This window comes from Struthio camelus, chromosome 2 (assembly GCF_040807025.1).
Source record: "Struthio camelus isolate bStrCam1 chromosome 2, bStrCam1.hap1, whole genome shotgun sequence".
In the NCBI taxonomy this organism is placed as follows: Eukaryota; Metazoa; Chordata; class Aves; order Struthioniformes; family Struthionidae; genus Struthio; species Struthio camelus.
Window position 1 is genome coordinate 33090146 of NC_090943.1, and position 14583 is coordinate 33104728.

The following is a 14583-nucleotide window of genomic DNA, read 5'->3' on the forward strand; positions in this document are numbered from 1 at the left end:
ACGAGATTATCATGAACTAAACAATGTTATTCCCATATGAGATAGTAACAATTTAATAAAATCATCTTTGGATAACAGCGTACAAGTTCTAACTTAATGTTGGAATCTCACATGCACTGAAAATAAGCAATATTACAAAATACAAACATGTATTTTCAAGGTAAGAAATGTTTATACTACAATTGTGCTGTGTTAACATCTTTTTTAATTAAAGCATATAAAATGATTAATGTATCTGTGAATCATTTTTTCTGGTGGGCATGCATAAAGTTGATAGAGATATTGAGTACAGCATTTTTAAAAGCTATTGTACATTTTGATGGCTCAAAGAATCACACTTTTCTTTTGTATGGTATATGCCAGAGCATATGCCTTTCAAAGCAGCATTTACCACAAGAAGAACCTTTTCTACCCACTTTTGTATCTCTCATGCCCTCTTTTCTCCCCTTGAACTCCCACTTTGAAGTCACTATCCATTAATTGACAGGATGGAGCTTCTACCATTCAGCACTGCTCCGGTTAGATCACTATCAAACAAAAACTGCCTCTCAATTTTACCTATCTTTTATTCACCCAAGTAAGAAAAAGAATTGATAAATGAGACTGGACCTTTCAAATGACAACACAGATGATGTCTGGATAGTTAGTTCAGCCCCAAAATGCACTTTATAGCAAGAAGAATGTACAGTATCATGATCCATCAGTACTCATGTGTACATGGATGCCTCCCTGTTACGCACCTCAGGGAGCAAACTTCCTAAAGTCGGTAGCGTCTGTTGGAAAAAAAGAATGTTAGGCTGCAATATTGAACAGCTGGGATGGCAGAGGAGCTGGAGACAGCTCTCACAAGGAATGCTACCTTGCAACAGTTGTTTTTAAACAAAAAAAATATAAGGTGCTTTATTTATTTTTTTTTTTTTTTTTACACATTTGCACAATCACACTTCCTTAGTGTTTTGGATGCCATACTATATAATTTACACTCCTGAGAGTATGTGTGAGATCATTTTTATCCCCAGCTAAAATATTGGAAAATCTGAATACTATACTCTTTCAAACAGTAAAAACAGATTCTCAGGACTTGAAATGTACTCTCTTTATGTTGTCTTTGAACTCTCATCCAAAGTGAGGAATATTATTTAAAAAGCTTTCTTATACTACAATTGAGAAGCTGCACAATATTTATTCTCAAAAAGTATTTTAGTCCTTTCTTTCTATGCACAGATACATTTTTTCTTTAACAAAATAGTGATATTTAGAAACATTATATGCTATCATAGCTGTTGTCACGAGAAAGTAGAAGATTAACAACTAACGTTGTACTAAGTAGTTTTCTGTTTATATTTTAACTGCTGACATGGAATGCAGTCCTTATGCAGCAAAAATTGATTTTTGCCATCTTGTCTCTCATTCAATTTGTGAAAACCTGTATATTTCTAAATTATTTTGTACACAACTGAGACTATTTAAAACTATTTTTAGACTCCATACATTAAATAGGATTGTAAAATCACTAGTGAATGGTTAATTTCATTAAACAATTTGTCAAGTAATTACTAAGAACTCCAGATGACTTCCTTAGGGTACTTACTTCTTTTACAATATACGCCTTCTATTGAGGCATATACTCTAAAGTCCAGTTTAGGGGTGGTGATGCATAAGGAAAGAACCAAATTCAACATGACTATGCGTAAACTGAAAAAGTTACCAAAATTCTTACATCAGAAGTTTGAGACTTGAGTTTGAAAAGTATTAATTTGTCAAAGAATGGAAAGATATCCTCAATTTTTTGCAAGATGAAGCCCATGGAAGCTTAAATATATGACTTGTATGCCAAACTGAAGTTTGTTTGTTTCTTTTTTAAGGAATTTGGAGGAAAGGAAGGTTGGTCTTTTTGGAAAAAAAAGGTCCTACCATGAATCCTTAGATGTACTTTGTTTAATGCCCTGGCAGTCTCCAAGGCATGAAAAATTTTGTTTTAATATGCAATGAAATATTAGATTAAATACTCCTAGACTGCAATTTTGTAGGCCTACACAATATTCAAGACTCTACTTACAAACATTCCATTCCATGTAATTTCTGTTCACCCAAATAACCAAAGAGAATTAAGGATTCAGACACTCTGAAAACTCGGGGGGGAAGCCTGGGAGATAATCTATCTGTAATAGCTACTGAATATTACATCCAATTAACTATGATATCAATAGGCCACGGTATTTTGAAAATTTACTTGATAAAGGAACCTCCTCATTTCCAGCTCTAACTGTGTGTGTACATAGCGATCAGAAAGGTCAGTGTTAGGACACCCCATCACGCTGCCTTGCAAGCTCATGGAGCTCAATATCCAGATCTATGTCCATGGGCTGATGCTAAAAGTGTTCCTACAGACAAGATTAGTGATCAATTCATTAGCAAGAGTAGATGTCCAAAGAACTACATATGCCCAACCTACAAAGGGAAGATGAGGCTTCTAATAATTTTAAAGCTGTTTTGGCAGAAACATGTCAATTAGAATGATTAAGGAGTAGCATCCAGAGGATTTTCAGTAACATTTTTTTTTTTTGTTAAGAAGCATATTCATCCTTTTTCACACGGCTCTCCTTAGTTCCAAAGGTTTGTGCTAGGAGCCTGAGATCAGCTGTGTGCATTACTATTTTGTTTTCTGTAATACTGGCAGTCACCTTAGGTGATAGAGACAAAGCTGAAAATCTGAAAAGTCCCTCTGAGGATAAGAGCTTTCTGACTGTAAGACTATTTTGAACAAAGAATTACTACAACCTGACTTTATATGAAATTTGTGGGGGTTTTAATATAACTTAATAGAGATATAAAGATTTCTCAAAATCACAGCCAGGTATTTCTCATTTAGCATGTCAGCCTCAGTTCATTCAGCTGGCTGAAGATAACTGGCCTTGCATCTTGTATCCTTTCACAACTTACATCATTACGTTGTAACAGTAGGGTTCAAGACTTTTTATTTTATTTGAAACCTAAAATAAATTTGGGCTACAGTAGGCAACCATAAACATGCTTCAAGGAATACAAAACATCTGGAAAAGTATTTTGAAAATAAAAATATATTAAACTACAAGGGAACAAACAGGGACAAGAGAGTAGTGATGAGTTGTGGGCAGGCAAGTAGGTATAACTTAAAATGATTGAATGTCTGCCATTTCAGTTTATCAGCATCTTATTATTTTAACATTGAACTGTGTTTGCTGAACAGATAATTAGTTAGAAAGATACATTTTTCTCCTGGGCAATTATTAATTTCCTTCTGACTTCAAAGAAATGAAAAAGCTCTTACTGTAGACAAGCACACCATTACATTTCAGGTCTGTTTTAGATTCTCAAAGAACTGAATCTGCAATACGATATGCAACTGAGAAGGAAAAAATGGTATTCTACTGTTTCAATTGCTGTGTCATTACTTAATAACCAACAACAAAATGTACATTCTTTCCCTATAAAAGTATATATATTCGAATAACTATTTCTGCTATGTCTATGTCCAGAAACTCAGAATAAGGCTAGTACTCAACTTTCAAGGATTGCTCATAAAGATTCTTACGTTGACTTTCTCCACTCAGGGTTAAGTTTGGATTCAACTGAGGTAAAACTGATCTCTACCGTAAGAAAAACAGGGGAGTCATTTTAGGATTAAAAAAAATAGAATAGAATAGAATAGAACAGAATAGAATGAAATAAAATAAGCAGGAGAAGGGATTAAGAAAGCTCATTCTTCAGCTAGCAACAGCTAATTCCCTTATTTTTCCCTCTGCATTTCTGCATTCCTATGCGAGTAACATTCACCTGCCTCACAGGAAGACTATATTAGAAAAATACGTTTTCAGATATGGAAAAATACCCAATGAATTATGTTGCACTTATAGCACAAGTATGAACTACTCTATTTCATCTCTCTAAATACTGACAAAGAAAATTCTTGCATAATATCATTTTTTTCTTCTAAGCATCTTTTCTATCAGCATCTCAACATGCTTGCTATACTTACACAAATTCATGGAAGTTTGAAGCTAAATATAATAATTGTTTGTTGGCTTAGCTAAAATGTTTGTCATCTGCTATATATAGTGTTTTACACGCTTCAATAGAACTACTTTTTTTAACAGAACTAGAACATAAGATACATTTGTATTCTTGTATTATAAAAGCTAAAATGCAAGCCAAATCAGATGTCTTCTCCATCAAAATATATAGCCAGATGTCCTTGAAAATAGATCAGATGAATTCTACTTGTGATATGTTATTTTATATTACCTATGTATTTACACATAACACATAAATTTACTTTCTCTATAAAAATAATATAGTACATACATTTAGGTATATAAAATCACAGTGGTATATATATATCACATATATCAGCTGTGTTTAACTGATTTTGTCCTAAAGTTTTATAAGTAACTTCACTAAACAAAAAGAAAAGTTGAATTCCTTTATAAGAGAAAAGTGAGTGTTCTGAACTTTTTATCATGGTGACCACCTTACCCCAGAATGCTGAACAATGAAGTTGACACTAGCAAATGTGTCCAATCTTAACTTTTACTTCTTCCACTTCCTGTTCTCAATATTACACCAGACCCTCCCCGCCCTTTGAAATAAATTGGTTACTATGGAGACAGTGGTAACTGCCATATAGGAATACTCAGACTGTAATCAGTGTACCTTCCGTTTTAAAATTTATTCCATGACTTTCTTTTTATTCCATAATTAACAGTTTTAATTATAGTTTTCAAAAACAGTGCTAGAAATTAAGTAAAAATATATGAGTAAACTCATAAAAGTGATAGGAAAATCAGAATCACAATATATATATATATTATATATTCATTATATTGTAGGCTTCTATTGGTTAATTTGCCACTACTCAAAGCTACATCTATTTGTATAACTTTGGTGGGAAATGGAAAAATCTAATTATTTTTCTACATACATAAATAAGAATTAGAACATCCTATGTGGTCATCAGCAAATGGAGGAAAGAAAAGTAAGGCAAGAAATGAAGAAGCCAAAACATATGTTAGCATTTTTCCCTTTCTGCCTTATAAAGGAGGGAAAAAAAGCAAAAAAGCTGTATCATAAGGACAGACCAATATCTTTTCTTGACTACTCACTCATCTCATTCCAATACTCAGTTTTTAACCTGGTTATGATCTAATTCTGTACTCTTGGTAGGCTAGGATTCAATTGAGTTAAAGATTTTTAAACTCACTGCCAGTCAACCTTATCATGAACTTTCATTATGTGCATGTAATTAATTGGGTCCAATGAACAATATCAGCACTGAGTTATAGACTTTTCCCCCCACCATATAATTAGAATATAATTACCCACAGGATATCAGAATGATGCAAAACCTTTCCTCTAAATGTGCCCTCATTAGGAAACAAGTCTCAATGTACATTTATTCAATCAGTATGAATTAATTAAAACGTTACTGAAATAAAAGAGGGTAGCATTAAAGTGTATCTGACATCTATTAAAAGACTATCACTTGAGATCTGCACACATAGTTTATAACAAAACTCATTTAACTCGAGCAAGAAACTTTACCATACAACAAGCCTTATATACAGTAAACAGAAAAGTGAAAGGACGAGTTTTAAAATAGGCAGCCTACATTCAACTAAATCATTTAAAAACTACTGCAGGGAGATATGCAAATTTGCATATGGCATCAAATCCTGAAGGTAGCCTGGACAGATACGTGACTCTCTCATTCTATACACAATGCTAGTTCTCAAATTGCATGAGTTTCCCCATAGTTTCTTTTTTCAGTTGAGAACTTAGTTATCATGTTTATGAATAAAATGTGGTGAGTCCCATTTCTGTGGCTTGAAGGTGGGAGCCCTCTTATTTTACTTAGATCAGCCATCTAACTTTTAGAGGCAATAAGAGAAGATCATGCACTCCGGTTTATGAGCACCTTTTAGAGGAACCTCTTTCTCCATTGTCTAAAGAGACTCTCAATAATTTAGGCTGTCACCTTAGCTGAGATAGCCATGTTAAGGAGGAAGACAAATGTCACCCCCTGAGATATTAAGATTGGGAAGAGGAGTTTTTCTATTTGGGAAGAGGAGTTTTTCTATTTATTCTTCACAGTCTCAGTAGTGATTTTGGACACTGACAGAAATGAAAGAAATGCAAACTGCAGTTTGTTTGGTAACTCCATGCATAATATATGGCCATATATAAGAGAAATTGATGAAAAAATTCTCTTTTCCTCTACAGAAAGAATCTAGGTTTGACTTTGTAAGAACTCAAGTGAGACATGGCAGATGAGACTGAGGTAAATATATATATGCTGTTATTTCCTCAAAAGAGAAGAAATATGAAGGGATATTGCACATTTTCCAATTGTCCCTTAGAGAAGGCATCTTCGTCTAAGATGAACTACAACAGACCGGGTTCAGGAAGAAGTCTGCACTTCCGAAGTTATGAATGGAAGAGAGGGCCAAAACTTTTGGGAGATGAAAGATACAAAACATTTCAATTTGCCATTCTGTCTTTCCCACAACCCTTTTTGGTTCTTTTAGGGTAGAAAGAGATGCCTTCTTCTCTGATACCTCCAAGTACCAAAAGGTACAACCTGCTACAAAAGGTACTGTGACAAGACAGTTATCTGCTTTTTCTTTCCTTCCACATATAAGTAGCACTCCAGGAATACTACTGCTCAAGTGATCTGTGAAGCTAAATGTGTGTCCTGGATGAAAGACCCTCTGACTGTCAAGTTTATGATTTGAAAAGTATAAAAATATCATTTCTATTAAGCGATATGCTTGCTATTGTATCTTCAGAGGATTTTGACTGAAAAACATTTACTGCTTTGCTGTTATTTCGAGAGTGCCGGTTTCACATTCACTGAAGTACTACATTTATCAAAAGGAATCCTCATAACAGGAAATGGTAGAAACTAATTAAAAAATTACTAAGATAAATAATATGTACACTGTAATCAATCGTTTCTAGGAGGAATTCTTATTAGCCAGGTCACTGATGTATTATTTGTAATTTGAGTAAACTCAGGATTTTAATGCACTTTTGGAAGAATTTACTAATGAACAAGTATACTGTGAAATTATATAGTTCCCATTAAATCACAGTAAAGCATACTTTCTGTTCCTAACGATATACAAACAGTGCTGAAATATATGCTTCATGTTACATTATTAGTATGTGAATAGTGAAACATAAATCTGATACAGGAAAAATATTTACTTCTGCTTATGCGTTCAAAATTTGCAGATGAAACAAACCTATTCAAGGATGATTTTGACTCTAGAGTGGTTTTATATATCCTCTAAACAACTTAACTAAACTCCAGTTGTGGAATGAAAATCATAATTCCTCTATACCTCTTCCTCTCCTGAAAAGAAAATGGAGTTACACAAATATAATTGAAGATGAAATTTCATGCAGCGGTTTCACTCAGTTTGGCAAGAGTGGCAAACAATAAATAACAATCAAGCAAGAACAGTCCAACAAACATGATTTCTACATATTAACTTTTAAAGTACCTCTCAAAACCATGAAAATAAAATGATGTAATGCAAAATGTCCGCACATTTACGGTAATGTTACTACTATAATTCAGAACATGTCTTGACAGTATCAAAATACCATTACAGATGAACTAGAAAACCACTCTTAGGACTTTTAATAAATATTTAAAAATCATATACATATTAAAAAATATTTCATAAATATTAAACCAGCTTTCCATTGCTTTGCCTCCATTGACAGCAATGGAATATTTCCAGTTTACTCAAGTAAAGGGTCAGAGTTAAGCATTCATCCCTTAAGATATTCTTAAACAAACAGCCAAAAGAGTTAATTAGAAAACAAGTAATTTACATTACCTATGAATATGATTTGTAATTATCAAAAACAGGTTTGAGGTTGGAAGGTAAATTTTCTTTTTTTTTCCTCACTGTTATAAGTTATGCCTTCTCAAGGTCAGGAGTTTATTTTTATTATGAAATATATTTAAAATAAGAAGACCACACATGTCTGTTCTGCTACGAATACAAGGATGCTATGACCTTTATCTGCATAAAACATCTGATTTAATCTATTAAGCTCTGAAAATCTTTCTTCATGATAAACTGCTTCGCTTCTTCAGTACAACCTACAAAGAGCATGCATTTTATTTTCATTGAATTGAGTTATTGTTTTTGTGGACAGAGAAATTTACTGTCCACTACTGCAGAATAAAATATACCGTAATGTTGATGCATAGCTTGCTGCAAGACCAGTGTCATCATTCTAGGTAACCTCCGGCTTAGATCAGAGACCTCAGCATCACAGATATACAATATGCATCCCAAGCAAAACCTGTCCTTAAGAATAACTTCATTATTCTGGGAAGTTGGATCTATAAAAGATGTAAAATGTAGTGTTCTGCCTATACAGTTTCTGGTAAGTACAGTCTGACTAAGTGATAAACCTGAGTCAGCTTCAGCTATAGTATGCCCTACAGAAAGTTCATTGTCACATAAAGGAAAACGCAATATGCAGCGGATAAATTGATGTGCTTCTTCCTATAACTAATCAGCGGGGATTACCCATTGTGTTTAAGGTTTATATAGTCCTGTGAAAACAACAATCTCAGTACTAGTAATCAGTACAAGCACAGTTTCATCCATTACCTATGACAGAGGTTTTCATCAGAATGGAACATATGAGCAACTCACCAACACTACTGGGCAGATTGATGTGGGCGGTAAAATATGATCCTTCAAAGGTCCACAGTCACATTCGGGTTTTAGATGTGAAGCACATTTATTATGTAACTAAGAGAAGACAAAAAAGGAAGATTTAGCTTTTTACTTCTACAGTATAGAAAAATCCTAAATTATAATACTGGAATAGAGTGAATTTAGATTACTAAATTAATTTAATTGCTACTATAGTTCTACAAGGGAAATGAAACAGTGCAGTGGAAAACATCTTTGGACTGACAAAACCAATGAATTTACACTGAAATGAAGAAGAACAGTGGATCAAGATGCTTTCTAGTCTGGAATTGCTACATTTGGTCCAGCATACAATATAATAACAATGTTACATTGACAATTAAGTGACATCAGCATAGTCATTAGTGACCATACCTATTCTTGATCAAAAACTTCGTTTCATAAGACAACTTCTCACATTGAATCAGGGATTATAGTACTATTGCTGTGGGTGTGTTGCAAAGGAATTTGGGAAAGCCTTTGGCACTATTGATATAACTCTACTTCCATTTAAAGCTGATAAAGTCTTAACTGATTCAGTTCTGATGCTGCAATATCTATGAAAATATATGCAAAATATAGAAGAGAATTATATAAGAATAATAAAGAGCTTTAAGTAATATAGGTGACTTTTTGGGTTTGTTTGAATTAATGTTTAAGCTTTTATTGACTGCTGAGGAACCCACTGAATTATCCTCCTTATTGTAGTTTATTCCTAGCATTCATCCAGTTTTCATGAACGCAATGGAAAGAAATTTACTCTGAGAACACAGAAAGAATATTCTCACGTCTACTAATTGAAAGAATACTGGCTCAATTCTGTACTAATAAAAAAGGGAAAGGGAAAAATGTGTATACCACATCAACATAAAATCCCAAGAAATAAAAATAATATATTCATCAAAATATTTTGCATTAGTAAGAGTTCTTATTGATACCGTAGGATTTAATACAATTCAAATGTCTCTAAATAGAATATTTCAACATATACATCCTACCACACGGTACAAAAGCACAGTTGTGCATCCAGATCATGCAAATCATTTAGATGTGGTAGGCATAGTTTACAATATCAGAGATAGCCACAACAAAAATACAAGTGTTAATGTGAAACTTAGTGAAAGTTTATTCTTTCTGCATTGATTGAATAAACTGTGCATTAAGTTCTTCAGCTAACGCATGCATTTCCCAAAAATATGAGTATTTTTTTTTTGAGAAGATATGTGTATTTACATTAGAGGAAAACAGTCACGATAATAAACATCAGAAATTTTGAAGTATTAATCTTATTTATTAACTGATATATTTGGGTTAATAGGTAGCATACAGCATTAGTTCAACAGGTTCAACAGCTGTTATAAAATCTGTAGTTCAATGGTTACATCTATAAATCATATTTTTCCATTGACTGATTCATTTTTACTTAGGTAATTTAACCATGTCAGTATGATCTCCATCAAAATTACAATAAAATCTTATCAGCTCCTGATATATAGGCTTTACCCGTAATATGTTCTTCACGAAGTTATCTACTACAGTTAATGTAGACATAACATTTCTGAATTTTGAACTTAATATTAGTCTTGTCCATATTCATTTATACTGCAAAGTTACCTTCTCAGGCAGTTACTTAGCAACAGAAAATAAAAGTCTAACGAATTTTGATTTACTCTGAGTATTAAAGCCCTATTATGAGGGTATTTTGGTAGCCCTGTAATCTAAATCATTTGTCATGCTAATTCTTTGCCTCAGTGGTAAGGCTACTTGTACCATAATTAAGGCACACCAGGCCACGTTACATCAAATAAAAGTATCTTCACACATTCAGTGATAATTAGCAGCTCTGCTACTCGGTGGCATGCAAACTTATATATGAAAAAATAGCTTAATCTTCTTATTAGTCTCTGCTGATCTTTGACAACAGAATTGATGTACAGCAGACAAAAGAAATGGTAGAAGATATGTAGCTTTAATGAAAATAAAACTTTGAATGAAAAGAAATAAAATAAAACAAAATAATATGCATCTCCTCTCAAAAATATTTTAGCCGATTTTAAATACATTTTCCACTACCTTACCCCAAATCCAGTTCCCTTAGAACATTACCTCCCTCACAACCAGATGCCTGGAAAGTAAGCGTATCTGTATTTGCTGCAGAGAAAGCTTGACAAAAAGCCCATTTATAAGATCATGGTGGAGGACAGAGCTACAGAGAATATGGAAGAGGGAATCAAGGCCCAGAGTAAAGCACTGTATAACAAGCCTCCTTAGCGCAAATAATCTCAAAATTCTGAAAATTTTGTGATTTGAATCAGTCATTTGACATCAAAAATGACCCTATGGACTCGTAAGAAGGAGAAATATTTAAAATGCATGAAAGGTAGGGTCAGAATTGGTTGTGTAATACCTAACATACTCTTACGCTATAAAAATACTTTAGCAACAAGCCCCTGATGCGTTATTGTACAAGAACATGGAAACATGACTATACTGGATGTGATGATAATTAAATAACTCTAGAACATCCATTCAAAAATTATGCACCTGTTTGAGATTTAAAACATTGTTTTTTTCAGTAATAAAGAAGTTTTTATTATTAGAGAAGAAAGGCCTAAAAATACTGCTCACGTAGAATTGCATGAAAAGCAAACAGGAGATTGAGAATGAAATTTAAACTACAGTATTTCTAAAATTTGAAAACAATCATTTTTCACTTGTATGTCTAATTTACACTCGAAATCATAGAAATAAAAAGTTTCAGGAAGTTCTTTTGAAAATGTAACATTATTTTTATAAAAACATAAATGTTTAAAATTCTGATGGAAGTACAATTGGAAAATTATATGCCAGCGCCGATATTCTCCTATCTGCATCTCTAAAAACATACATCCATTTTTGATTGGAATTCAAGCATTAAAACATGCAGACAGGTACCTAAGATATTTTCAAAAGAATTTATCATCTTCATTCTCAATGATTTCAATGAGAAATTATTCCTCAGTATTTCCTCACTGTTTCTCAGTGTTTACGAAAGTCTTATAACTTTTGGTGTGTATCTTCAGGAAGCAAAAAGCCTTTAAAAATCTGGTCCAGATTCACACTTGGATATAAAAACAGTAGGAAAATATTTTTTCAGAGAAGCTATGGAATTTGCAACTTTCTTTGACTTCCAGTGGGAGCTTTACATAACATGTATTTCTTGAAAGATACAGAAATGTTATATAGATAGATATATAAACATACACACAGATCTAAACACGTAATACATATATATACAGCAGAACACTTATTTAGTTACCTAAACAGATATGGTGATTGTCTAATCTGCATTTGAAAATTTTGGATTGGGTGTTTATTCTCTAAATAAATTATCCAAATTTTGACAGCAATCTGGACTACGTTTTTGCTTCCTTGTAAAATATTGGGTTTTATGTAATCATAACAGCTTATCACTGAAAGTATCCTGGATCTATTTTCCTTGATGATTTTTCACATTTTGTATTCTTATGTTAAGAAAATATGTCATGAAGCATCCAAACTTGTATGTTGAATACAAACATTCTCTAATGCCTCACTCTGATATTATTCTTTAAAACACTGAACAAACGACTGATATTCCATAATAATAATGATCATGATGACAATAACCATAGTAATAGTAGTAGTAATAATAATAATAGAAATCCTGTAAGAGGTCTGAATCTTTTCCCATTTAGATTTAAATCCTGCCCTGCCTCGGAACAGAAATACTGGCATTGTTCCTTCTAGCATGAAGATATCACTTGTAAGTGTAGTGTTCCTTGAATGTCATTAGTTCCAGTTACTGGTTACTGCTGAATAAGGAGTATACACAAGTTGTATGTATCAGACTTGGTGCAAAGATTAGTATTTTACCGAGATGTCTCTGCTATTACTCCCAGGCACTTGAAATCATTGCATCCTACCAGATGTCCTCAATTACATTTGTCTGTCAGTACACTACAGACCGTGATTCTTCCTTGACTTCACAGTGACCTTGACTCTTATCAGCACTGAAAAATTCCTTTATAATCATTCCAATATATATATTGGGAATTCTGCTCTTTAGAATGTATATTATTGCTATTGTTCTTTGGAAATAACATTATTTCAGTTTGCATGCTGTCTTCAAGCAGAGTACTGCTTTAAGTGTATTTGGTTGTGACAACCAAGGACACCTATGAACATTCTGTATATATAGTTTCTTAAACACACACTGTCCATTTCTGATGACAAAACTGAAGGAGACCTTTCGAATTACGGGGCTATGAAAAGATACGCAGATTTTTATCTCCCTAATCTATGCTAAAGGTTTTACTATAGTGTACTCACTGTGATCTGACACCAAACACAGTGAAGTCCAGTCAAGCCTTGGTAACATTTTATAGTTTTGTGACACTTATCACATTTTGTTGGACAATTTCCTTCTACCCAGAAATGGTGCATTACCTGCAACAGAAAAGTGTGGATATACATAGGGTTAACTAAATTAGCGGGTTCCCGGCAAAGGTAATGCTGCCCCAGACTTACATCAGTATTCTTTTTAGACTTCACGTAAGTTTTGATGCAAGATGCAGGAGCTCTTGAGACACAGCGTTCATGGACTGTATACTTGCAAACTGGAAAAAGAAACACATTAATAGATGCTGAGGCAATGGTGTTTCTGACTACATTTTTATTAAGTAAATAATGTTACCAGCATGCCATCTCTATACAATCAATCCAATCAGTCAATGAAAACTCAAACTAGACTGCCTTTTCCATGAAATACAAAAGGCCAATTAGTACAGGAAATATTATGCAAGTGAAAAATCCAAGAATGCACTATCATTGCATAACAGGAAATGCTTAATTAAATAAGAGCTCACTAAATTTTTTCACAATAATTCCCAAGTGACAAAAATATTAAAGACAAATTGATGACTGCCAAATGGTTTGGTGTCATTTGCTAGTAGAAAGAAATCTATATTTTACAAACTATAGGCATGAGAGCAGCTGGCAAGCACAAAAAAAAAGCCAATGAGTTTATGTTGTTCTTTCTATTGATTTATAAATCTTAAATGGTTGATTAGTCCATTTCCAGATAGCAATTGTTTTCATGCATATCATGCAATCATCCCAAGTTTAACTCTTACTTTCCCAAACACTACCTCCAGAGAAGCTTTCTTTTCTAACCCTTCCCTACCTGTTTTGCGCAACTATCTTTGTTGACCAGGTCTGTAAAGATCACACTAGCTGCATTTGGAAAATATACAAATGTCAGAGTACAATGCAAAGATTTCCTAACTATAAAACTCTATAAGCAGATTTCTGTGACGACCGAATAGTTAACAATACTGCAACAGTGCCTAGATGAGGAAATAAAGTCACTACTTATAGCTGCATTCAATAGAATCAACTATTAAGAACTGAGAATGAATACCCTGCATCATATATGTCTCCTGCTTTTGACCTCAAGAGCAATTAAGCACAAAGTACTTCTAAACACCTTGCTTGCACCTATTACACAAACCCAGCGGGAGGTGCAGCCATTAATCAGACAAACTGCAGGGAGTAACATTGTTGATTGGACCATGGAGGGATAGTGAGGCCCCCTGCAGTCTCCCTGTTGTTTTTTTTTTCCTCCCACACAATCTAAAACACAAATAATGAAATCTATAGCAGTGCTTTGAAAATATGTAGGAGGAGAAGCTTAGCAAAATATAGAAATAGAGTAATCATTTTGTATGAAGATCCACGTCCCTTCCTGTGTGAAGTAAGTGAGAGGAACATGTGGAAGTTCTTCAGGTACTCTAACTGGGAC

The 14583-nt window shown here is 33.4% G+C and overlaps 1 protein-coding gene across 8 annotated transcripts in view; it reads right to left on the reverse strand.

The window, feature by feature from the left end:
• DGKB (diacylglycerol kinase beta) overlaps positions 1-14583 on the reverse strand; it is a 424901-nt gene that overhangs the window by 238860 nt on the left and 171458 nt on the right. For all 8 annotated transcript variants that reach the window (XM_068935000.1, XM_068935003.1, XM_068934999.1 and 5 more), the window contains 3 exons: positions 13311-13399; positions 13113-13229; positions 8721-8819 (listed from right to left, as the gene is read on the reverse strand). In XM_068935000.1, coding sequence (XP_068791101.1) covers positions 8721-8819; positions 13113-13229; positions 13311-13399 — 305 coding nt within the window. The remainder of the gene's footprint in view (positions 1-8720; positions 8820-13112; positions 13230-13310; positions 13400-14583) is intronic.